Source organism: Phycodurus eques, chromosome 13 (assembly GCF_024500275.1).
Source record: "Phycodurus eques isolate BA_2022a chromosome 13, UOR_Pequ_1.1, whole genome shotgun sequence".
In the NCBI taxonomy this organism is placed as follows: domain Eukaryota; kingdom Metazoa; phylum Chordata; class Actinopteri; order Syngnathiformes; family Syngnathidae; genus Phycodurus; species Phycodurus eques.
In genome coordinates this window covers 23,124,227-23,139,770 of record NC_084537.1, presented here as the reverse complement: position 1 = coordinate 23,139,770, position 15,544 = coordinate 23,124,227, and the positions used below count along the sequence as shown (strand labels likewise).

Below are 15,544 nucleotides of genomic sequence, written 5' to 3'. Positions count from 1 at the left end.
ACAGCAAGCCTCGATTACAAAAGAATCAACACAGGAATGATACATGATAATAAATATTAGAATAAATGATGGAATGTATGTAAAAAAAAAAAAAAAAAAAAAAAAAAAAAAAAAAAAAAAAAAAACGCAGTGACCCTGTGGACAGAAGTGGAAAAAGGGGTGGGTAACTGCAGAGGTAGACAAATGTAGAAGCTCGGATGAGCCCTGATATGTTTGTGCTTGACCAGCATACACATACTTGCGGTACTTTAAGTATCCCCCATTGAGGAAATGAAGATGCATGCAGACAATGTCAACATTTTGCATGAATGAGCGGCTGTGTCGATGTGAATGAATTGAAGAAGAAAAAAAAGAAGGCCCTGAAATGGGGCTTGGCAGAGGTTGCAGAGCTGTGGTTTTTGAGGAATGGAGTTATTTAGTCAGAAATACAAATGTATACAGTGTTGCCCTATTTACAATTGAAGAGCGGGGGAAAAAAGGGAAAACATTTAGAAAAAAAAAAAAGACTTGTCATGAATAAATAAAATAATTTACAATTTGGCTCCATGAAGGGAGGAAGGTGTCCTCCTGTGTGTGCTTGTGGATCATTTGTTGCTTCAGTGAGTGACTTCCTGGTGGCACTCGGAGTCACCGGGGATGTCGCCGGCTCCGGGGATGATCTTGCCGTTCCAGGCCGAGACGCACCAACAGCGAGCGGGAGGGCCCGCCAGGGATGACTCGCACTTGACGAAGGACAAAGAGGAGAACTTGAAGGGAGGCGCCGGGCAACGGCGGGCGGGCGACGCCTTTGTGGCCCCTCACCTGCTTGGCCTTGTAGAAGCCGTGCATGTCGCAGTTGGGGAGGTAGAAAGTGGTGAACTTCTCGCCGAGGTTCTGCTGGGAGCTGGCGATGGCGTCCAGGGCGGCGTGAAGCGCAATGTGGCAAGGACCCTGTGCGGCAGAACAATTGACCGTCAACTCGCTTGCTCTTTTTGCTCCATATACGCTGCTGACTATTCTTGCTGCTGTTCGCATTCACTAACTATTATTATTAAAATGATTTCAGTTAGTTTTACTCATTTTAATCACAAGATTTAATTTTCCTTTAAATGAGTATAATAAATGTATTTTATAGTAATTTTGATCACTAAATTGAAGGATTAAAATACACAATTGTTGAATTTCATATAAATTTGAATCAAATACATTTTCCATTGTGGGATTAAAAATATTCATTTTAAAAAAAGGTATAATCATTTTAATCACGAAACGGAATGCCGTTAAAGGATTCAAATAAAAAATGTAAACCCATTATAAATATCATTTCCCATTGAAGAAATGAAACAAATATATTTTTACATGCAAATCATTAAATATTCCATTGAGCAATTCAAGAATAATTATGCTAGTTTCAATCACTAAATTTAATTTTCCATCAAGGAAATAAAATGTCAAACTAGTTTTAAGGCTGAACTGATTTTTCCATTAAGGGATATGAGCATAATTTTTTAAAATACATTTTAACTGTTAAATTGGATTTCCCCTTGAAGGAATAACATTAGTGTAATTAAAAAAAAAATAATAATAAAAAATAAAATGATACTAATTTCATCGTTTTAGATTGTGGGCTCACCTCCTGCACCAGTTGATTGCGGATGGCGTTGACTTTGGCCTTGATGCTGTCCCGGGCGTCGTCAGCGTCCTGGTTGGGCAAGCCCAGCATGTACTGCAGTGACCTGTGGTCGTCTTCAGCATCATCTGAACACCAACGCTTCATTGAGCGTTTACGTTTTCGACGGGAGCGAAACGTGACATATAGATGCGGCGCTGACACTACCTTGGTCTTCGGTGCAGACCCCCTGTCCCCGGGTGAGGGCATGGAGAGGCCTGGCCTCGCCGGGCCTGGGCAAGCAGCGCAGGCCGCGGGCGCAGTGCGCCGTGTGGACCCCGCAGGCGCTCCCTCTCTCCAGGGCGCAGGCCATGCAGCAGCCGCAGCCCGGCTCCCTCAGAACCTGGCCGCAGCCGGCCGGGACGGCGGGACACTCGCTCTGCTTCTCCTGGGTGCAGGGGGCGCAGCGGATGGGCTCGGGTCCCGCCACCGGGGACGACCCCGCCGCCGCCGCCGCCGCCAAAACCGCAAGGGTCACCAGCATCATCTTCTCGTGTAATCCACACATGTTAACTCTTCGCACTTTTCCTATCGCCGCCTCCCTCTCCAGCCGTATTTATGCATGTGTCTGGCCTCTGGGGAGGGTCAATGATTGACACGCCGCCTACAGACATAAAATATTTGTGACATAGCTGCAGTAAACAGTAGGTTGACCCTGCCGGACGTGCGTGGTTGAAGGTTCACAGGGTCTGGGATCAATATTGACTTTGGAACGCAGAGTGATTGGACATCAAAACAAGCTTGGCCGCTCGGGTTGGTTGCTGGGCCGCTTTCACTCATCAATGACTGAAGAGGGTTAGGAAAACACACTTGGCTTGAAGATGTTTCAATGCAGGAGCGAATAACATGTTTGGTTTTCTGTTCACTGTTTTGACACACGAGCCGTTTCGTTGCAGCGGCCTCTTTGGTGAAGGTTCATCTTATCAGGAAAGGGAGATAAACAAGGCCATGAGATACATACACGCGCGCATGCACCTCTTTTTATTGCATAACCCCTCGAGAATCATAACATGTTTGTGTGAAGACAGCCGACGGTAATTGGTCGTTTCCTTCAGTGTAGTATTGGTGGAACGTGACAATACACACAACAGCCTTGGCTTCACTTTTGATACGTTTTACAATCTGCATTACATTACAAACAAAACAAAAAAAGCAAAGCTCTTCCAGATGATAATACAGCATTTACTTTGACCTGCCCCAAGTCAAATCAATGAGCTTCCACCCAATTGGGTGAGCCAGGTTTTGGGCACTGAAACGAGCGACACAGGACCCACTGACCCAATGAATCATGGCTGACCCGATTTCCAAAATACGTAAGGAAAACCTCCTCTCAACTGCTTTGTCTAACGTTAAATATGCAGCACCTAACGTTAGACCAATGTTTACTGGGCCAAGGCACATATTGTACTGTACATTAGAAAAAATCTCAAGGCACACAGCAAGGGATAGGCGAGTACCGGTACCAGGTATCGGGCCAATACCGGCCTTATTTCAAGGAAAACGCTGTCGATAGCAATCGATACTTAAGGCAATAAAATCTGACATCTGAAGTCCACACCAGTAGTCGATGCTGCACTGTGGCGGTTTGACACATTGGCAAATCATCAAGAACACGGTATCGCTGAGTACTCAAGAGAGAAGACTCGTACTCGTATCGGGCTGAAAAAAAAGTGGCAGTGAACATCCCTAAATTAAAAAAAAAAAAAAAAAAAAAAAAAAAAAAAACGCCACAAAAAGTTTTTGTGGCGGTGACATTGTTTTGGACATCTTTGGTGGCAGAAGATCTCAGGATGCAGTCAGTCCCTCAAGTGGTGGTGGTGGACTGTATGAAACGGAGACTAGATCAGAAATGTTTCATGAGTCCGGAGATCTTTGTTGGAGATCTTCACAAACAATTTGGAGGAGGCAGAACCCGAAGACCCCTCACACTACCGCAAGAGCAGCCTCACTCTTTTCGGGGCGAACCGCCTCAGAAGCACGGCTTTCAGAAACAGCCAAGGAGTCAGGATTCAGGAAACCGAGAGCGGCGTTACGGAATGCCCTAACTACACAGCAGAAACTGACCTCGCTCAATCAGAGCGAAACAAAACTGCAGAAGAAAGGCTGAAAATTGATGGCACTGCAATGTCAGGTTAGGATGTTCATCTTACTTAGCCTTAATTCATTATTGAACAAAATATTGGCCCGCTTGGGAAAGCCAAATCTCCAAACCTTTCCGCCACCTTCCCTCAGTTGGAATACGTCATTGGGTCGAGGAGAAGTGAAAGGGTAATCTTGACTTTACAGATAAAACTCAGCGCAGTCTGTCATTCCGTCATCAACCATGACAACATCCAGCATCTATATTATAATTTTCATAAAGAACACAATAAGGACGACGAAGAAGGTTTACATGAACAAGGCGAGTGCGTCAGTTACCTGGAAGTCCACTCCGACCACGGTGCTCACTGTTCGAAAATGTCATATTACCGTCACTCTCGTGTGGCTCAGCAAGCTTCTTGTGGCTACCACCACGACTAAAAGAAAATGACTACATCTGCTGTCTTTCTCTTCATACCGTTTCCCTGGTACAACAACAACAACAACAACAACAAACAATCACCGTAATAGACCATTGCAAAGTTGATCAAATGTGTGCAACTTCACATGTTATTTGTGACAATCAAGAGCAATCTAATTTACTTGCGTTCCTTCATCTGCCACATCCAGCATGGCGGACAAACCGATGTATCACATTTCAAACTCCTCTTCAACATTACCCTTAAAAGTAGCTGGCTTGCAGATGCTCGCTTCATGTCCGAACAGTTTTGTGTAACGGGAATTTGAAGTAACGCTCTTTGCGGCCGTTTACACGAGCTTCCTAATAGTCGTGCAAAAGAGCAAAAATATACGCATGCGGTGAAGACTCTGCAAATTCTGCTAAATACCCCGGCTAAACTTAGCTCCTCCCCACCATACAAAGGACAATCTATCACTTACTTCCTTGACACCCACTATTTTCTATTTGCCACGGATTTGGCACCATCTTGTGGAATTTTATAGCATTACGGAGAGATAAAACTCAAATCAAAAAGAGATGATGAATCTATTCTTTTAGATGTTTAATGGGGAGGTGGGGGGGGGGGGGGGGTCACACTTGCACATGGTTGCCGTTCACTCAATCAGCAGCTGGTGTGATTTCGCCTCCTCAATGTTGACCATCACATTCACCAGCCACTGGGGGAACTGCAGAAACTGCAAAAGTTAGTGAGAACCAAATGTTACAAAAACTTACAATGGTACACCATTGATGAATTCTCCATATTCTTACAGTTACAAATGTTAAAATATGACAAACTATTTCCCGGACAAGTAACAGCTTGAGCCTGGAACAAATTAACTCATGATGAGTTTTAGTTTATTTCTATAGCGGTACTTGGTTTTCCACAGTTAAGAACATAAAAATGTTACCTGAAAAAAAAAAATTAAAAAAATCCCTTTTACATTTGAAAAGGTTTTCTCATGTGAACAATTTGACCCAGGAAGTGATTATTTCTACTTAATCTATAATCTAAATGACCTTCCACTGTATTCAGATTATAATGCTTGATTTATTTGTTTTTACCATTTTTTGCAGTGAGGATAACCTCTTCCTCCTCCTCCTCCTCCTCTTCTTCTTTATGCGCTTCTTTTTGGTCAGTGGCGGTCGGAATTGTTCCCAGGAGCAAAAACTGGCCGTCATTCTACTGCTTAGCCTTTGCTCGCTCGCTGCGCTCCTCTCGCCCAACTGCGACGATTCCAGTCGCGCTGATTCCGCGCGACACCGGGTGGACGCCAGCAGCCGCGAAGGGATCTCGCCGAAGGAGCGAGACATCCGCATGGGCCGGAGAACCTTCAGGGGGACGTCGTCCTCCTCGTCACTTCCAAACATCCCGTCTCCTTCGCTCTCTCTGCGTTCTGGCGCGTGGCTCTCGTCAGCTCCGTCCTCCAACCCGGACACCTCCGGGATGTCCTCCAGCGATCGACGCTGTTTGGGGTGATTGTAAATTGTTTGGAAATTAAAGCTACAGTCAGGAATAATTGGCAGATTTTGCACTTATTTAATTTCAAGCCACTGTAGTCAATATCAGCCAGCAAAGACAGAAAGTTAGGGATAATCCGTCCTTTGGGCGAACCAAAAGTGCACTATAACCTTGAGAAATTAACTTAATTTGGCCTTCTCTAAACAGAAATGTCCAATTGTTCTGCAAGTACTGCAATATTTGGAACTGAGTGTGGGCTGTTAAGGCCAAGCCTGGTGATTGGCGGTTGTGATGTCAACGAAGATGAAATAGCAAAAGAACATTTCAGCTACAAGAACAAAGCAACATTTAAATATCTGTACGTGTGTGTGGTGGGCAGTGTTCAAGTGGGCTACGTACATCGCGTAATATCTGAACTCTCAGTGAGGGCTGTTTAGGGCGGGCCCGGTGATTGGCAGCTGGGACGTCAGCAAAGATGAACGTGCAAAGGAACATTTCAGATGAAATAGTAAAGCTCAGAGGAACATTTCATACGAAAGAACAAAGGATCAAAGGAACATTTCAGATGAAAGCGCCAAGGGACATTTCAGCTTGAGCGTTGGCTCAAGTGCGGAGTGCTTGGGTGCAAGCTGTGACCGGTTAAAAAACAATGCCATAAAATGTATTGAATAATACATCTTTGTTCGTCTATCTTTACTGCAACATATAGTTAGTTACATGCAGAACAATTCAATCCACTAATTGGTAGAAGGTACACAATCTGTGAATCCACTTTTTCTGTGACACTTGTTCTAATCTAAAATATGTAACACGGCTCAACAGAGGTTGGGAAACACTGATATAGAGATTGTTTTTTTAAAAAAAAAAAAAGTAAAACCTCACATGTTGTATTTGCAAGTCCATTGTGGGCGTTTGGTGATTCAAACTGAAGCGTTTTGGCTGGAGTCAGCGATGTGGCGCTTGATGACTGATTCATGTCAAGTGTGGAGCTTAATGACAAGCAGGTGGGGACACAAGGAATCTTGAGTGTGATGTAGCAAAAGTGTGTGTGTGTGTGTGTGTGTGCGTTTCTGGGGGGATAAAAGACGATGCTCCATTTAAGAGTGAAAAAAAAATAAAATAAAAAATAATACAGCCTAAACAATAATCTGACTGAAATCCAAACTAAAATGAAAATATATTTACTGTACTGGACACTTGATTTGACAATCCAAAGAACCAATTAAAGTCTTCCTTAATTTAAAAGATAATAATAATTTGTAATTCATGCTGACAATAATTGAAGGTAGGGGTGTGCAACATAAGGTGCATGACCCGTGCGCGGCCCGTGATCCGTGATCCTTCGACGCTGCCTCTTTCTGTCATTGCATCACAGAATCAGCAAGCGTGTCAGATGAATGAACGTTCTATTGATGAAAGAGGATTAAAAAAGTGTGCTGAAGGCTTGCGTACATGCCAGTAAGATGGTTACATTGGGTAGTGGGGGAGGGGAGGGGCGGGGAGGCGGGGGGTTGTTTGTGAACTGTCGTTGACCTCGGATTCCCCCTCATTGCTTCACCGTGTGCGTGTACTTCAGCGGCATCCTGAAACAACCTTTTTTTTGTTTTGTTTTCTGTGAGGTCATCGCTTCTTTTTAAGGTGAGTCACGGTGATGATTGTGCAAGTGACGGTTTGCTTTGCCTTCACTGACACGCGCACGCACAGTGAGCCTCGGACAAACTTGACACGGTTTATTCGCTGCTGTAGGCCAAACGCAACAAGTTCAAAGTTGCTTCTCTCTCTCTCTGCCAGGTGCAATGCTTTTAATTTTTGCTCTTCAAGCTTTGATGGTTTAACGTTCAGTATAATACGGACACAGGCTATACGGTACATGGAGACGGTCACAGCTCCTCTGTAATATCAGCTGTTCTTCGCGGAAGATAAAGAATATCGCCTTCATGAACCCGTAGGCCTAATCATTATTTTATACACCAATATTGTCTTTATTACAAAATATTCAATAAACCATCTTTACACTGTACAAGATGTATCATAGCTTTGTTTGGCTATTTACAAACAACAACGTAAAACCGTATGACCTGCATATCAAAGTGAATATATGTAAAAAGGCAGGTTGCAAACACTGATAAGCTTGCCGTGGAGTAAGGCAGAAACATGACGGATGTACACAGATGCAGATCGAGGCTATACACCCAAGATACAGCCGCATGGCGTACAGTGGACCACCGCGATTCGCGGGGGGACGGGGGGACCGAGCCCAACCGTGAACAGCAAAATTCCGCCATTGATTGACACTCCCCTAAAACGGATTAAAATTGAGGGCCTTCAAGTCCTTCTCTGCTGGCCTAAACACTATCAAAAGCACTGATCTACATGTACAACTGCGGTAGATTATTAATTCATCATTATTCATATTTATGACAGTATTTTTTGTTTACCACTGGAACCTCAGAACTGTTCTCCCAAAGTACATACATACTGTAGACAGTATTTTGCCATGAAGAAGAAAAAAAAAAAAAAAAAATCAGATTTTTTTTTGGGGGGGGCTACATTACAGAACTTCAGTAGGCTAATACTTTAGTTTTTGAGCAAATAATGGAGGAGAAGGTCCCCACCCACCCACCCCCCAGAAATACTTGGTGAGTCGGTGAATTTGCGAATATCCAACCACGAATACGGGGGTGGTCCACTGTATAGCTATATAGGAAAAATGTGGGCCAACAGCACCGATGTTTCCATAACCATTTGTGTTATAAATACATTATAAAGTAGACTTGCTATTGTGCAGTTGTGTGCTTTAATACTGTCTTTATACAATACCGTACGTCAGATTTGGGGAATGCCTTTTTTTCCTGATATAAAGACCTGCAAATCTTTATTGTTCTGAAATATTCCGAGCATTCGTGGGTTAAATGTCTTCTGTTTTCAGATTCGCTCACATCTGGCCCACGGGCCGCGGGTTGCCTACCCATGTTGTGTGCGTTTACACCATACTTGGAGGTTTTGTTCCTCAAGGGCACAACTTGTGTGTTTACTGCATTAAATAATCGTCGTGTGTAAAATAAGTGTGAAACAGGTACGGTGGAACCTCTAAAAGTCCAAAATGGCAAAATGGTCTTTTTTTTCCTTCCCTCTGTGCTTGATTCTGCACGTGTTCCGCTTGTTCTTTGGCTTTCTCCGCGACAATAGCTGCACCCCCGTTTCGCATGACATCACGTGACGCACATCGCAAAGGGCCACAAAGGATGAATTTGTTTTCTTTTTCTTTGGCTTTTTCCCCCGCGCAACACTTATACCAAAAGAAGGCGCATTATTGTTGTTGTTTTATGACTTATTATATATAACAGTGGAGTCATTTATTTTGTACACTTTTACGAGTTAAGACTGTAAAACAATGAGACGCAACCACGACGTACAGTAAATCACCTTCTCTTGAGCGTGTCCGTGTTTGTACGTCTTATTATTCTTATTAACAGGGGTAAACTTAGTTTCACTTTCACGACAGTAAACATACAGTTGTTATTACATCTTATTGACTGGGGTTACCTTATTATTATACTTTTATGACAGTTTGGAAAGTTTGTTGTTTTAACATTTTTGTTTTAGCCATAGTACCTCCAATGAGGAAAACATTTTTGATACCGTGGATAATTGACGCCCATTATAACTGCATTTAAAAGAAATCATTTATTTTTATTATATATTATATATGATTATTATTATATATATATATATATATTTTTTTTTCAAACCCAAAAAAGTCTTACATAAGTAGGGATGAAATGCCATTCAGCAATTCTGGGGTTAGTTTCTTCCCAAAAAAGAAAAAAGAAAAAGAATTGCAGAAAAAAATGAAAAAAATAAAATAGGTGATTTCGCAGGCGCCGAACCGTGAGCATGCGGTGTCCTCTGTAAAATCAAATCTAAAGCGTCCCTCGATGAATTGAATTTGACTTTAAAGGTTCCACTGTAGTTTGTTCGAGCAGGGTGTAGAAAAGACCCATTTTAGCTTATCTGGTGGTGTTAGAAAGAGAGTGCTAATCTGGTGGATGCCATATTGGAAAATCTAATGACTTTGGTTTACTTTAAGGGGAAAGCGTAGCTATGGCTATCAACTTGTAAAAAGTCATGCACTGGTAATTATAAATGTGTCAGCAAAAGTGTTCAAAATGTCATTGCGCTGTCATACAAGCACAGACACTCACAAATACATACGCACATGCTTAGACGCACCATAAAAATAAACGCTGTGACAACTTTAAATCATTGAATGCATCCTTGGCATCATTAGAAAGATCTTTTTTTTGGAGGAAAATAGCCCCTCTGCGGAGATTTTACCTGCAAAGAAAAGGACAGTTTGTCCGAGTGTGTCCAAAGAGTGGAAAGCAGCTGACATTTCCTTTAGAAAAAAAACAAACAAAGAAAACCCAGCAAATTAGGATTGTCTGGACTCATTTCCTGCATGAGCGTCGCACCTGCAGGAAACATGCAGGCGGCTCTCCTCAAGGCCTCCATCTTGGCTCTTCTTACCTTCGCTGAGGTCGCTCACTTGCGTTTGTGTCTACACCGCAGCGTCAGCCACAGTCGCCACAGCCTCAATCTCAATCTCTGTCACAGCTAAATCCTCCTCTTCCTCTTCTTCCTCCTCCTCCTCCTCCTCACCCACCGCAGGCACGCGGGAAGAGGGCAAGCACGTCGGCTGGCTGTTGGGGGCGGCGGCGACCGAGGAGACGCTGCCCAGGTTGGCGGGCACGCTGGTCTTGCCGCAGGAGTGGATGCGGCGCGCCAGGCTGGCCGAGCGCACCACGGAAGAGGTGGTGGCCGTGCCCACGCCCTGCACCTTGCCCTCCAGGAAGTAAGTCAGCATCTCCCCTTTGCCCTTCACGCTCACTTTGCCGCGGCACACCAAGTCGTAGTCAGAGTTCAGCAGGCGGTAGACCTCCTCCGTCACCTGGGTTGGAATACAAGTTGAGCAATTAAGACTTATTTTCCAAAAATCATATTTGTAAATAAATACAAATAAAATTATAATATTTGTAATACAATTATTTTTACAAGATAAAATTGTAAAATATGCAGTTCTGGTACATAATTGTTCTCAGAATAGTCAATATGGAATTAAAGTGCTTTGGAAAACAACTGCCGGCACGGTGGATGACTGGTTAGAACATCTGCCTCACAGTTCTGAGGACCGGGCTTGAAATCCCGGCCCCGCCTGCGTGGAGTTTGCATGTTCTCCCCGTGCCTGGGTGGGTTTTCTCCAGGCACTCTGGTTTCCTCCCACATCCCAAAAACATGCGTGCTAGGTTGATCGGTACTCTAAATTGCCCGTAGGTGTGAATGTGGGTGCGAATGGTTGTTGGTTTCCAAGTGCCCTGCGATTGGCTGGCGACCGGTTCAGGGTGTACCCCGCCTCTTGCCCGATGACAGCCCGGATAGGCTCCAGCAGCCCGCGACCCGACTGAGGAGCAGCGGCTCAGAAAATGGATGGATGGATGGAAAAGAACTACAATTACATTTTATAATGAATTATAATATCATGTATAATATAAAAAAATCCTTATAGTTTAGTATGGCTAAAAAAATTTATTTCAATTTCTAATGATTTATTTTAAATCTGAAATAGATAGATAGATAGATTGTATCTTATAATAAAATAATAAATGTGATTTTTTTTTTCCCCTTTCCCCTTTCTTTGTTTAATACCTTAAACGTCAGTGTGTCCAGTTAACACCCAAACAAGTAAAAAAAAAGAGCACAACATTGATGCATACAGTAAATTAGAACAAATATAAGCAAAACCATTCATCTGTTAAGGAAAAATACAATGATTTAAAAAAATTCAAATTACTTTTGATATTAATTATTTATACATGAAAAACAAATATATACACATATATATTTATAATATTATTATATTTTAAAATAAAAATCCCCACCTGTTTTGCTGTTTTGGTTAGCAACAGTGTTCAAATGGGCTGAAATGAGTGTACACTAGTATCTTTTGACTGGGATAATCACATTTTTCTTCTCTCCTAATGGAATAAAGGGCACTGTCTATTTGAGGGAGGGGTTTATTTGTCTTAGGTGGATGACAGCCTCTGTGGCAAATTAGAGGGATGGGCACTCTCTGAGCAAATACGTTATGTACTGTACGCTTGACACAGTGTTGTTCACAAACGTTTTACTTCAGTGAAGAACTCGACGTTCATTTGAATGCACAAGGCTAAAATTGTGCGGATTTTGTCACCTGTATCTTCCCCGGTACGCCCGTGCTGTCCATGCGACTGGCTACGTTGACCGTATTCCCCCAGATGTCATACTGGGGTCGCCGTGCCCCGATGACCCCTGCCACCACTGGACCAACATTGATCCCTGCGCCGGTGTGGGACAAATCAAATCAGACATGAAAAACTTTTCATACTTTGCCTGTTATGGTGTTCGTGGCGGTGTGCAGACGTACCCACTCTTAAGACAAACTCGTTATAAGACTGATAGTTGATTTCATCCAACACGTCAAACATCTCGATGGCGTAGTCCGCTATTGTGCTCAGGTGGTCATAAATTGACTTCTTGGCCTAAAGCAACACAAAAGGATGCTATTTTTGTGCTTGATTGTTTGTACCATTCAACTGATGGCTAAAAGTGCGCCGGCGACTATGAGTCAGTTTTTTTCCACTTCGCTCAAGCTTGCTCGTAAATTACATTTTGGCTAACAACACAAAGCTAAAAAGATATCACGCTCGATTTGTCTTTGTGTGTTTTTTAAAAGGGAAAATAGCAGTTTAGAATATTGTACTTCATAAAAGCATAGTTATGACATAACTAAATATAGTATAAAGAGTGAAACCGTTTTTGCCAGCTTTTTTTGCTTCAATTCAATAGACATTGTGCTGATCATTCTAGTATGTGCGCTTTGGCCACCCGGGGGCAGTATAATACCGACATACGAATGAACACGAGTCGGTCACTCCTCAGTAAGCTACAGTAACAGTAGTGATTCTTCGCAGAGGATAAAGAATATATGCCTGTAAATATTGATACATTATCTGTCTACGTCTGTTGTGTCATCGCTTGTGTTCAAATATCCGTTGCCTGAAAGGTTAACATCGATGCAACACGTTAAGCTTTTGTTTGTTATCATTAGGCTGAAAGAAATTTTGTTTGAAAAATATTTCTTTGCACTTGTCTAAGTTTTGTATTCTGTTAATTACAACATCATATGAACTCTGCTCTAGTGTGAGGATAAAAAAAGGTAACTTTACTCCTGTCTCTCGCTCTCTGATATTTTAGTATCACAAAACAGAGAAAATAGGATATGTTTGGTGGTCGCCACTTGTGTCAAAGCAGAAAATAACGTCGGCGCGCCTTTGCTTAGTTCGGCGCACGGGACAATATGGCCCTAAGACATGAGGCGTAAATATCACACACACACACACACTTTAGCGCAATAGTGCGTATCACCTCGGTTCCGACGGTGGGGACGAGGCCGACGGCCGCCATGTACGTGCTGCCTATGGTCTTGATCTTCTCAATATCTCTGTAGCACTCTTTATCCATGAGCTGGAAGACGCACATTGCAGTTTAAAATCTCTTCATGCCGCAAGTCAATAATAAAAACAACTCAACCTCATCAAAGTCTGCAATGATCTCGTTGAGGAGTCTCAAGCATTCCACTCCCATGTTGTTGCCGTCCAGCTCGATGTAGAAGTCGTTGAAGTTCGGGATGGACGCAAACAGGACGCCTACTTGCGCGTAAGACTGGTAGTACAGATCCTAGAAGAAGAAAAAGAAAAGTCATTACATGTAATTGTAATGCTCTTTAATGCCACTTCTTGTGACGTTCTACCTGTTTGTGTGTGTCTGCCTGCCTATGAGCTGGGCTCACCATGTTCCTGGGGTTGGACAGCAGGAAGTGTTGGGCCACGTGTGCCGGCAGCAGATTGAACAGGATCCGCCTGTTGTCCAGTTTGACTTTTTCCATCCCGTCCCTTTCCTCCTCCGCCTGTCACCAAACATGCAACACTCACGACCAGCTTGAAATTCAAGGGGATATATTATGGAAAATTAGATTTTGAGTGTTTTTGGTGATTTTTGTTTTCTCTCTCACTTGGATTTTTAATCACTCCAAACCCACGACATAATTTAGGCAAAGTTAACAGGTAAAGAGAAAATACTTGGAGTACTGATACTAATAAAAGGTAATGTTGAGAAAAATCAAACAGTAACTAAACAAATTTTCTCTATACATTGCCCTATATGAATAATAATAATAATAACAAGTGCACAAGACTAACCCAAGATTTTTTTTCAGGTAGCATTTCATAAATTATAACCCAAAACATTATTTCATTGAACTTCATTAATTAAAATGTTGTAATCTATTTTTGAAAATACAATCTAAAAAAAATGTAAATAACTAAAAGCCTTGAGTTCACAGATATATTGGCCTATATTTGATGAAACCAAGAGGACATAAAAACTGAAACTAAACTATCAATGGTGTCACTCAATAGCAAAACGAACGTTGACATTGATATTCTCGATACTTGGAGGGACCTGCCCACCACGAGGGAAAGGTGGTGCGTTCGCGAGCAGGATGTTGTACAAGGGGCGCATGGAAATGAAAATGTTGAACAAAGGCTCAATTTCAGGGGCTCATAAATATTCTGACATTTCAACACCATTTCACTGTAATTCCTAATACTAGGAGGGAAATCCTTTTCTACCTTCAAATGAGGCTAGTTTTCAACTATTGCTGCCTTCACTTTTGTCATAAGTATCAAAAATGTTTGTTATATTTACATATTATAACAAACGTCCCAATCCGTTTGAGCCTGTGACAATAGATGTACTCTAAGGAAATTGCCGACTGCTAAATGCCATAAACGTTTTCTTGACTTCCATCAAATGCTGACTGCTTTAGTTCAAATCCATTGCGGTGGTGTATACAGGCTAAAATCATCAAAACATTCGGACATCATTGACACTTTTGGAGACAACTGGAACGACATTCTTTTACATTGTCACCAGTTGGGGTCAGTAAAGACCCTCTGTACATGGATGAGTTTCCATTTTAACTGCTCGTGTAGCTTTATTATTGTCAACTTTTTTCCTGATCAATCGGAGCCAGAACAAACATCTTACCCTCATTGTTGCCAAAGAACAGGCACCTGGCAGGTACAAACTTTGTACATGTACATGTATGAACCAACACTTTGCGTCCAGCGCAACATTGCATTGTGAGGAAGAAACGCTGGCTGACCTGCACAGCCCAGAGGAAGTCCAAGCGCAGTTTGAGGTCAAGCTGCCTGGAGTGGAGGGCCAGGGCACTGACGAAGAGCAACAGAGACAGTATGGGCTCAAAGCCCCGGATGTGGAAGGACCCCCCACTGTGGAAGAGACCAAGGCACAAAGTCAGCACTGGGGCCGGACCACCCAGGAAAAACTACACAGGAGGCTTGAGGTGATCCCCCGCACGCACACGCACACAGTCGGCAGCAAACACGTGTTAAGTTATACAACAATGTGGATTTATTTTTAACATTTCCTTGTCTAATTGCTTGAATGTTGGACTAAAAACAGCAGGTCATACCGTTTCAATTTCTCAATATGGGATCACCACAAAATGTGCATCCAGTTCGAGACAGATGAGATATTATTTTTCTCAGTTCAAATACTTCCAAATACTTTTAACCACAAAAACATGGATAACAAAGAAAGGGCACATAACAATGATGGCATGGCGTGGCGTGGCGTGGCGTGGCGTGGCGTGGCATGGCATGGCATGGCATGGAAAGCCAATTTGAGCAATTATCAAGGGTCCAATCACATCAGCCCACAACCTCTAGGGGGCATATTTACATGGTACTGTATCTCGGGACTGCTATTTTGA

General features: G+C 42.7%; 2 protein-coding genes across 10 annotated transcripts in view; both read right to left on the bottom strand.

Moving 5' to 3' along the window:
• Positions 1-129: 129 nt before the first annotated feature.
• Positions 130-3,314, bottom strand: LOC133411195 (insulin-like growth factor-binding protein 1). The gene is made up of 4 exons (XM_061693220.1): positions 1,817-3,314; positions 1,613-1,737; positions 802-930; positions 130-722 (listed from the first exon to the last, which is right to left on the bottom strand). Exons 1-4 carry the CDS (start codon positions 2,154-2,156, stop codon positions 597-599), a joined length of 720 nt encoding a protein of 239 aa, XP_061549204.1. The 5' UTR covers positions 2,157-3,314; the 3' UTR covers positions 130-596.
• Positions 3,315-3,402: 88 nt separating this feature from the next.
• The window catches only part of LOC133411174 (adenylate cyclase type 1-like), a 38,442-nt gene continuing 26,300 nt past the window's right edge, over positions 3,403-15,544 (bottom strand). Inside the window, exons 14-23 of one of the 9 annotated variants that reach the window (XM_061693180.1) lie at positions 14,915-15,041; positions 13,499-13,654; positions 13,279-13,425; positions 13,114-13,212; positions 12,113-12,227; positions 11,900-12,024; positions 10,180-10,600; positions 9,988-10,048; positions 6,049-6,107; positions 3,403-5,654 (exon numbers count right to left, since the gene is read on the bottom strand). In XM_061693180.1, the coding sequence (XP_061549164.1) occupies positions 10,211-10,600; positions 11,900-12,024; positions 12,113-12,227; positions 13,114-13,212; positions 13,279-13,425; positions 13,499-13,654; positions 14,915-15,041 (1,159 nt within the window). In that variant the 3' untranslated portion in view covers positions 3,403-5,654; positions 6,049-6,107; positions 9,988-10,048; positions 10,180-10,210. Of the gene's footprint in view, positions 5,655-6,048; positions 6,108-7,088; positions 10,601-11,899; positions 12,025-12,112; positions 12,228-13,113; positions 13,213-13,278; positions 13,426-13,498; positions 13,655-14,914; positions 15,042-15,544 lie in introns of those variants that run through there. The other 8 variants (XM_061693174.1, XM_061693177.1, XM_061693178.1 and 5 more) reach the window with 8 other exon arrangements.